The 9,827-nt window shown below is 38.8% G+C and overlaps 1 protein-coding gene across 1 annotated transcript; it reads left to right on the top strand.

The window, feature by feature from the left end:
- The first annotated feature begins 3,214 nt into the window (after positions 1-3,214).
- LOC128544622 (perforin-1-like) lies at positions 3,215-8,413 on the top strand. Its single transcript, XM_053514855.1, has 5 exons — positions 3,215-3,284; positions 6,118-6,673; positions 6,790-6,928; positions 7,095-7,309; positions 7,414-8,413. Exons 2-5 carry the CDS (start codon positions 6,144-6,146, stop codon positions 8,291-8,293), a joined length of 1,764 nt encoding a protein of 587 aa, XP_053370830.1. The 5' UTR covers positions 3,215-3,284; positions 6,118-6,143; the 3' UTR covers positions 8,294-8,413.
- The last annotated feature ends 1,414 nt before the right edge of the window (positions 8,414-9,827 follow it).

Genomic DNA, 9,827 nt, shown 5'->3' with positions numbered 1-9,827 from the left:
CTGGTAGTGGGTTTCCTCCTGGTACTCTGGTTTTCTCTCATAATCTAAAGACATGCAGATTGGGCTAAACGGCGTTCCCAAATTGGTCATAGTGTGGATTTGTTTAAATAAAAATACAACATCTTTGTGAATTTCAGCCTTTATTTGTTACATTTACATTACTGCACAGTGAAATTCTTTATTCTTCGCATCTGCCAGCTTTTTCTGTTTTTTTGTTAGTAGGCTGGAGTCAGAGCGCACAATAAGTCATTATGCGGCGTAAAGCTTCGCATCGATGCCTTCTGGTCAAAAAAAACTAAAACCGTCCTCACCACATTTCCAAAAGTGACTCATTTTTTTTTTTGTACTTGCTCATGCTAAAAACAACAAAGCACATTCACGCTATCGCATTTAGACACGTCCACAAGGCTTTATCAACGCTTACAGTGAGCTGAAAACACGAAACACCGTTACAACTAAACAGTGGAAGCCGCGAGACAAATCAGTATTTTATTTTAATGTAACTTTCCGCAATGTTAACGCACCTAAAAAGATTTTATTGTTTGTGTGTGTGTGTGTGTGTGTTTATCTGTGGCTATCATTATTTGCCCTCTAAGCCACCATCTGATGGAAACTTGTTAGATAAGATCGGATTCGCCCTCGTCTGTAGACCGGTTTAGATGAAAATATAATTTAAAAAATGTAAGTTTAACATACAATATATATTACATTATTATTATATTTTCAGAGTTATTTTACCAGTGTAAAGTTTTTATTTTTGATTCCTTTTTATATAAATAATTAACTATACAATAATGGCTTACAATAATAAACACTATACAAGCCAAAAAAAGCAAGCTTAGTTAAAACAAGTTTATACAGTTCAGTTTAATTATTATTATTATTATGATTATTATTATTATTATTGTTGTTGTTTTTGTTGGTATTTATTTTATAATTAATCTATCAATAAAGAATCTATTTTTTATAATAAACATTTTAATTGCATTTTCTAAAATAATAATAATAATCATAAACATTAGTGAACAAATAGCATCATAAAGCCCAAGAAACACAGCAGACAAATCAGGGATAAAGTTGTGGAAAAGTTTAAAGCAAGGTTATTTAAAAATAATATTGTATACTTTAAACATGTGCTGATCAATCATTATCTGAAAATGGAATAAGCACGGCACACCTGCAAACATACCAAGAGATGGACATCCACCTAAACTGACAAGCCTGGTGAGGAGAGCATTAATCAGAGAAGTGGCCAAGAGGCCCAGGGTAACTCTGGAGGAGCTGCAGAGATCCACAGCTCTAACAATTAGTCGTGCACTTTACAAATCTGGCCTTTGTGGAAGAGTAGCAAGAAGAAAGCCATAAGAAGTGCGGTTTGCAGTCCCACATGGCTCGTCACAAACTGCTAACGGTACTTCTGCATGCCACACTTTTCAGATTTTGATTTGTAAAAAATCTTTTTCCTTCCAGTTCACAATGATGTGCCACTTTGTGTTGGTCTCACACATACAAGCCAGATAAAATACATTCACGTTTGTGGTTGTCACGTGCCATAATGTTGAAAAGTTCAAGCGATATGAATACTTTTGCACAGCACTGTGAATGATGTCAACAGATACTCTATGAATCACGATGCAGTTGCACATCGAGGCTGCACTGCATGTTACTTCATTTCCTTTTATTAACATTATTCATGTTATTTTTTTAAATATATATATTTACTGACTCTTTTGATACGTGTTGTTGCGTTTTGTTCTCAACAAGGTGCAAGGCGACAGTGCAAGGCGACAGTGCTAGGCGACGGTGCTAACCACTAAGCCAACATGCCACCACCTATCTATCTAACTTATATACATGAAGTATAAATCATCTTTATGGTAATGAAAATAATTCTTTCTGCAATCTTATCGTACACTGTTAAAGGGACAGATTGTTTACCGTGATCTATCAGTAAAGAACGAGGAAGGAGGAACTGGTGTACAAATATGAGGTTCAAAGGCGTGGTACATGTTTATTCTTATCGGAGTGGCTAATCATGGGTTCTGAAGTTATTGGTACACCAGAGATCAAAGATCAAAGTGATACGGAAAGTCATAGTTTAAAGGGTTAAATCTTTTTTTAAAAGATAATGCACTTGTTAAGAAAACAAGTACAAACCCGTATACACTCTGGATGAGGTGCCAACTTATGTCCAGGCACAAGCATGCACACACACACACACACACACACACACACACACACACACACTAGAGGTGATCTGGAAAAACCAGCCAGCTTACATTACATGTTTTTGGACTGTGGGAGAGAAAAAGAGGACTTGGAAGAAACCAAGCATGGACAGAACACGCAAACTCTATACACACTCACACACACGCACACACACACACACGCACACTAACCACTAAGCCGCCGTGTCAACTGACACGTCTGATAAATTTGTTACAAGTAGCCATTCTGTTTTTACAACTTTATATGTTTTGACATGTGTAATGCTAAAACTGTAAACTGTAAAATCTTCAATCAATATAATTGTAGTTGTAGAGCATGTTTACCAGTGAACACAAAGGAGCTTCACAGAAATACCTATCTAAATTCTATATACTGTACAGTATAGATTTTTATTTTTCTATTACAAATGTATCCCCAATGATGAAGCCAGAGGCAACAGTCGTGAGAAAAAACTCCCAGAGGAGGAAATCGCGAGAGGAACCAGGTTCAGAAGGGGAACCATCCGCACCTGTGTGGCACCAGATAATGCGCTCATGAATCATTCCCTTTTTTACCCGTCTGCTATGTCATACATAATTGCACCTGCTTAACTGTGTTCCAGTTTTAACACAAAGTATATTCTGATTTATAACTGTAGGTTCTAAATATTCATTTAAAATTCTATTCTATGGGCTTTAAGCTAAGTTGATTATATGAAAAAAGTCCTCAGAGTTTTGATGCTCAAATGCTTAGTCACGTCCTGTCTCTGCTGTAAATGAGGTCATGGCAAACCGCTAGGTTTCAAAAACACCGTGTTCATTTACACCGTAATACTTCTCACACTTACATATGTACCATCACCTCACACCATCCAATCCATAAGCCACAAATATATAATTATAAAATTGATAACTCCTGCCCCATACACCCCCCCCCCCCCCCCCATTTCCCCCCACAAGTATAAATACTCCCCTGCGAATTGAAGAAGAGCGCTAAGAAGGTTCGAGGGGTTTCATATAGCGCGCACAGGTTTTATCTTCTCTCACACACACAGACACACAGACACACACATCAAGGTAAGTGCAACAACTCTTAAGTTTGAATTCCATCCAATTAATTCAAATAAATATGATCATATTATGAATATGAATTCTAAGCTGATATAATTCAGAATTTAGACACAGAGTAAATGTAACACACCCATGCTCTCTACGTTTATTCCTGGATAAAAGTTCCTCAAAATAAAGAGGTGTACAGTATTACACACTATTAATTACAGGCTGTTAATTAATGATGTTTTGTGCGTTTGTCTTGGATTTACAATGCAAGAATCACAATCACTGCTAAAACAGGTGCAGCATTGTGGAGCAGAGGAGAAAATGTCAGTCTGGATTTAAGTATGATGAAACAGATCTGTTCTGAGTAGGACACGCCAACTATTTATTTTTTACTATGTTCTACTTTGTGAAACAATACGGGAGGCATCGACACTATAGAATAACACGCAAGGAAACATGTAGCAAGCAAAAAAAATGTAAACAAAGTAAAATGTTTTATTATTTAGATCCTTTAATGTAGCCAGCTTTTGCACTTCATGAGGTCATTACCTGGAAGGAATTTACGACTGTCTTAAAGGAGTGGCCGAATATCTTACGCACTTGTTACCTGCCAGTAGTGTACAAAGCGTCATGGAGCTTAACACTATTTTTGAAGAATCTAAAATTGAAAACTGTATTTCGTTTGTTTGTCTGTATTATTTGTGAGCATTTGTGTTAATATGTAGTTGTGATGTTTTCAGTTTTGCTTAAGAATGTGGAAAAAGTTTATAAAGTACAAACGTCAGCAGCAGTTACAGGTTTAGCTAACGGTGTAATGTCCGGTTTTTTGTGATGGCGTGACATTCCACAGTGATACAGTAGGTGGCGACATAGTCTGCACACCGGGGTTAGAAATGGAGACGAAGTAGTTAGTAAAGGTTCAGGTTCTCCCCATTGAGAGGTTTTATCCCCCACTGCTTCAGTTGGCTGATGTACAGGAGACAGAAAGTGCTTGAGGGTTTAACTTTGTTACATAAAACGCAGGGAAAGTAAAAACTGAGCAAGTGATAACTCATGCAGGCGGAGTTTGCTACAGTTTAGTTCTGTGTTAATTGATTTGCTTTACGTTTTTAATTGACTGCACTGTTTAATGTACTGAAATCTGTGACTGCTCATTATAAATGATTAATATACACAACAGTGCTTTATATATAAAGACCTTTGACACACAGCAGCCTTATACTCCTCTGATCCGGCTGGATCGTGAAACCTGGTTCTCAGCACAAATGAAAGTGCTGTGGCAGCACACAGTCTTTTACCCGCTTTTTTCACACACCTGCGGAAGGGGAGGCCGCCTATGTAGGGAGCCTTCAGAGTGAGTGAGGAACAAGTTTATATACACAAGTCCAGTGTCAAAAGCACTGAACAGGGATTGTAGAAGTATGTTTTAGACCGATGGAAGACGCTTCGAGTATGTCAGAGTTGCTCCGTAGTGACACACGGCTGGACTACTTTAACTCAGCTATCTACTGTCATGTGTCTTCTTTCACAGATGTGCTCAGTTTCTTTACACAGTCATATTGCTAAAGTTTCAGGTTGTCTGGTATTTCTATGTCTTGCATCTGTCTTGTTTTTTTGTTTCTGCTTTTGGACATCTCTCAGTTTTTGTACTATTTGATTTCTGCTTTCGAAAACAAATGACAAGGCGTTATACTTGTTATAATCTTTAAAATATTTGTGTTATAATTGCCAACACATATCCTTTCACACCTGCTGCAACTAACTAACCACAACTGGCAGATCTGACGAGCGTAATAAACAGGAAATTAAAGCAATTAATTGTGTAAATAACGGGAGTAAAATTAGTTTTAAACTCTTAGCAGTACTCTCTAGCCAAAAGGTGTGGAGAATAAACCATGGAGGTGGTGGACAGTCCTAAGAAATTTACCAGATTTACTTTATATTTCCACTTATTACACTTTGGAATATCAGCTCTGTTAATGTCCAGGTCTTGGGGTCGAATCCCAAATAGCATTAAATGGGATGCTAGTGCTTTATGTTTGGTGTACGATCCCTTGTTCCACACACCAAGTAGTGCCCTTGGTCAGGGTTTAGGGAGGGATTTGGGATGCAGCCATGTGTTAGCAGCTAGTTTGCTTTGTAGCCATAAATAAAAGAACAGGGATGGTTCTGAACAACTTAGAACCAATTACTTAGGAGACAGCATGTTGTTTAAGATGACATAACATTATCAGATTATCAGTGTGTTCTTGCTAAAAGTGCTTCTGTGACTGGCTTTTAATGTGGGTTTTGGCAGGCAACTGCTCTCTCCTTAGCACTGAGGACCATACAGACCTCATACTTTCACCAAACAATTAGTGTAATAAACGATTGTAGAACAACCGGGATGCCGAGCAATACATTTAGTTAAACATCCCAGTGCTGCTATTGTCTATTATCAGCACTCGTGAAAAATCTCTCGTCTAATCAGATTACTCTCTCACACTTTTACTCTCTCAGAACTGTCGTATGATGTGAATAGATGGTATTATTATTATTATTATTATTATTATTATTATTATTATTATTATGTAGTTTACATAACATATCAACAATGTCAAAGATACTTAGATGGCATTCTGTATTATGCTTAGACATAATGTCTTGGGATTCATTGTATATTTTAAGTTTTCACCTTGCATAGTTGAAAAAAATCTTAAGAATAACATGGCATAGAATGTTGATCATAAATATGTGTTAAATTTTGCAGTTTTTAAGTTTTGCCATATACAAAAAGTTTTTTTAATAAAGTTTTGTAAGTATTCATTACAAGTCAGAAGTGAAGTAGCTTTAAACAATTCTTTGATTACAGGAACTGGACATAAAACATATCTGGCCATGTTTCAGGGAATTCTGTTGTGGGTTGTTTTTGCCACAACTCTCCCTCCTTGGACCAGCCAGAGTTGCTTTAAAGCCAATGAGTCTCAGTGTGCCAATGTGGATTTTGCTCCCGGATCTGACCTAGCAGGAGAAGGCTTTGACATCACCACCATGCAACGGAAAGGGGCCTATGCCCTTGATATGAGCTCCTGGCTCCAGAAGGACAAGACCTGCACTCTGTGTAAAAACCCCTATATGGGAGATCAAACGCAGAAGCTCCCAGTTTCTGTGGTGGACTGGAGACCAAATCAGAAGTGCAACATGAAGTTGTCAAGCTCCGTATACCAGTCCAGTGAGGCCCTTGTCAGTGCCAGCGCCTCCTCCATTGAGAACAACTGGAAGGTGGGCTTGGACATATGGACACCACAGGTCCAGGGATCAGTGATGATGGCAGGCAGTAACTCCAAGCTGGCTGAATATTCAATGAAAAAAACCAAAAAAGACAAGTTTAGCTTCACCAGTCATGCTGTCTCCTGTGGATACTACAGGTAGAGTGTGAGAGTTTCTGTCCTGACTATGATGTCTCATCCTTTTTTTATGTAAGTATATAAAGACAACATACTTCATTATTACTCTGAGTCCTACTTTATGATCTGTCTTCTAGATATCAGGTTTCGAGCAGTCCACTCCTGCACCCAGAGCTAATCAAAGAATTTAAAAATCTCCCTGATGTATTTAATAAGGAGACACAGCATATTTATTACAAACTAATTGACAAGTATGGTACTCATTATTTCTCAAAGGTGAATATGACTATATATTTTTATAAACTTTGCAGCAGCCTTATTCATCTCATTTCTAGAGTAATCTATTCTTGAACCATTACTAACTTCACAATTTAAAAAATGAATACAAGTGTGCTTGTACAAGTGTGCTTTTGTTCACTGGCCATATTGTGGCTGAGTGCAGGTGACTTTGGGTGGAGAGGTTCACTCTGTGACCAGCATCAAAGAGTGCCAGGCGTCCCTTGAGGGTCTGACCGTGGACGATGTGAAGATGTGTCTGGACGTGGAGGCTTCTGTCAGTAAGGGACCTGCTTCACTGAAAACAGAAGCTCATCATTGCAAGCAGACCAAGGACAAGACTCTGAACAGAAAGAGCTTTGCTAGCAGCTTTAGTGACAGGTTTGTGCAGCATCTTTCCCTCCTTCTCTAACAAACTTACTGTCAAAAATATATTTAAAAAAATATATTACTCTAAAAATGTGTGTTTTTATTATCCTTAAAAGGGAAACCAATGTGATTGGTGGCCACAACCAGAATGTCGACCTTCTCTTCTCATCAAACACTGACCCAAAGGCCTACAAGGATTGGGTCTCATCTCTACCTGCTCACCCTGATGTGATCTCCTACTCGCTCGAGCCCCTTGATGAGTTGTTGCCAAAGAACAAACCAATCCAAGTGAACCTGCGCAAGGCCATCAAGGACTACATCCTACAGAGGGCTCTGCTGAAAAACTGCACAAGCCGATGTAAGATCGGTGTGAAGACCAACTCTAAGGAACCATGCAGTTGCAGCTGCCACAACAACCCGGGTGTGGCCCTCAACTGCTGCCCTACTCAGAGAGGATATGCTCAGATCACCATAGTTGTGATCAAAGCCACAGGTTTATATGGAGATTACTGGACTGAGACGGATGCATTTGTAAAGATCCTTCTTAATGGACACATCAATAAAGGCGAGACATCTGTGATTGAAGATAACAACTCACCCCATTGGAACTGGGATTTTCATCTTGGAACTGAGGACATTACTCATTTCAGCAGTGTGACACTGGAGGTCTGGGATAAAGACAGTGATTCAGATAACGACCTTCTGGGCACGTGCAACATTCCACTGAAATCTGGAGTGAAGGAGGATGTCTGCACACTCAATCACGGAGTCCTGTACTATAAAGTGCAGGTGAAGTGTGTTCACGGTTTGGCTGGTCCATCGTGTACTGAGTACATGCCCTCTCCTATGGATGCACAGCTAGAGAAAGTGTACGTGTCCCGAAATGCTCGCCTGATTCCCACAAACATGTTGCTGGAGATGGGAGTGCTCCTCGATGACCGCATTCCACGCTTCAACCAGAGCAACATCCGTGAAGCTGCGGGTTTTCAATTGTAGACCATTAATGTAGCTTGTGACCCTATCGCATAATCCACCGGGGTTTTATAATGTTTAAAATAGAAAAATAAAATATATGCATGCACTTTTTCCTAATTATTACTAAACCATTCCTGCTCGTTTTTGCTGCATTTACCCTTTCCAAGCTGAATAAAATCTCATTGAATAACCTTTATCGTCTTTCTTTCCTTTTAAATGTGGTCATAGATTATGCTGTGACAGTATGAATGAAACAGCATTAAAGAAAATAAAACAAAAAGAGAGTAACACAATCGACTTATAACTTATACTATGACCTGTACTAGAGACTAGTAATTAACCCTATTGCAGGCATTTTAGTGTCAACAATATACTGTAAGGTCATACAGCATATAGTCTAGCACCCTTTACTTCTGCAGTTTAAGAAATACTATTCATTCATTTGTATTTGAAGCAATTCCACTAACTTTAAATGCTCGGCATCAAAAATACTTCAAAAATCCACTACCATATCTCATTGCAATACACATTATGTTAGAAATGGTCCTGTACACCATAGGCGCAGTGTCTACTATAATACTTTGTCTCTTTTGTAGAAAATATTTATAAGATTCAATTCTGTTTATTTGCTGAATAGTTAAAAATATATTTTTCAGTCATTTAAAATGTTATACTAACAATAAAAATTAGTTAACCCAATTTTTACATTTACATTTAGGCAGACGCACTTATCCAGAGCGATTTACTGTACAAAAGTGCTTTGTGATTGGTAAGGTCACTTATTAAGTACCATCAGTCAAACACTGTTGGGATTTTTTGGGGGGGAGGGGATTACCCCAAATACTGAAGAAACAGGTTTGTCTCGTTGTTTAAAGACAGACATCTAGAGGAAGTTCATTCCACCACTTAGGTGAGTCTAGATGCATGTCTTCCTCAATACCTGAGAGATGGTGGGACAAGCCAAGCAGTGCTGGAGGATCAGAGGGAACGTTGTGCGAAGTGAGATGTGATTAGAGCTGATAGGTAAGTGGGTGCTAAGCCATTTTTAGCTTTGTTGGGAAGCATTCAGGTTTTGAGTTTGATGCGAGCAGCTACAGGATGCCAATGCAGGGAGCAACGTGTGGAGGAAACAACAGCTGATTGTCCAGCGTTACCCCAAAATTGCGGGTGATGGCTGAAGAAGTAATCTGAATGTTGTTCAGGGAGATCACAAGTCTTGACTCGGGATGAACAACAGTTTGGTTTTACTGAGATTAAGCTTTAGCTGAAGAGCTCCCATCCGAGTGGAAACCTGAGTGTCTGATGGAGGTGAGAAGAGAATAAGTTGCTTTTCATCTGTATAACAATGGTATGAAAAGCCATGTAATGATATGATCTTACCAAGAGGGTATAGAAGGAGAACAAAAGAGGGCCCAGTACTGAGCCCTGCTAGACACCTATAGAGAGTCTGCGTGGGGCAGACACGAGACAAGATCTTCATCAAACTGTGATTTCTTTCATCTTCTCTCTGCAGTTTTTAATTCTTCTGTCAACCTCAGATAACCAAGGGACAGGA

The sequence above is a fragment of the Clarias gariepinus genome, chromosome 16 (assembly GCF_024256425.1).
Source record: "Clarias gariepinus isolate MV-2021 ecotype Netherlands chromosome 16, CGAR_prim_01v2, whole genome shotgun sequence".
NCBI lineage: Eukaryota > Metazoa > Chordata > Actinopteri > Siluriformes > Clariidae > Clarias > Clarias gariepinus.
This window is presented reverse-complemented; position numbering and strand designations above follow the sequence as displayed.

Excerpts from the sequence above, each read along its gene's own strand:
- LOC128544622 (XM_053514855.1), top strand. The coding sequence starts at position 6,144 with ATGTTTCAGGGAATTCTGTTGTGGGTTGTTTTTGCCACAACTCTCCCT. Across the intron at positions 6,929-7,094 it reads GTACTCATTATTTCTCAAAG|GTGACTTTGGGTGGAGAGGT; the intron begins GTGAATATGACT and ends GGCTGAGTGCAG. Across the intron at positions 7,310-7,413 it reads GCTAGCAGCTTTAGTGACAG|GGAAACCAATGTGATTGGTG; the intron begins GTTTGTGCAGCA and ends TATCCTTAAAAG.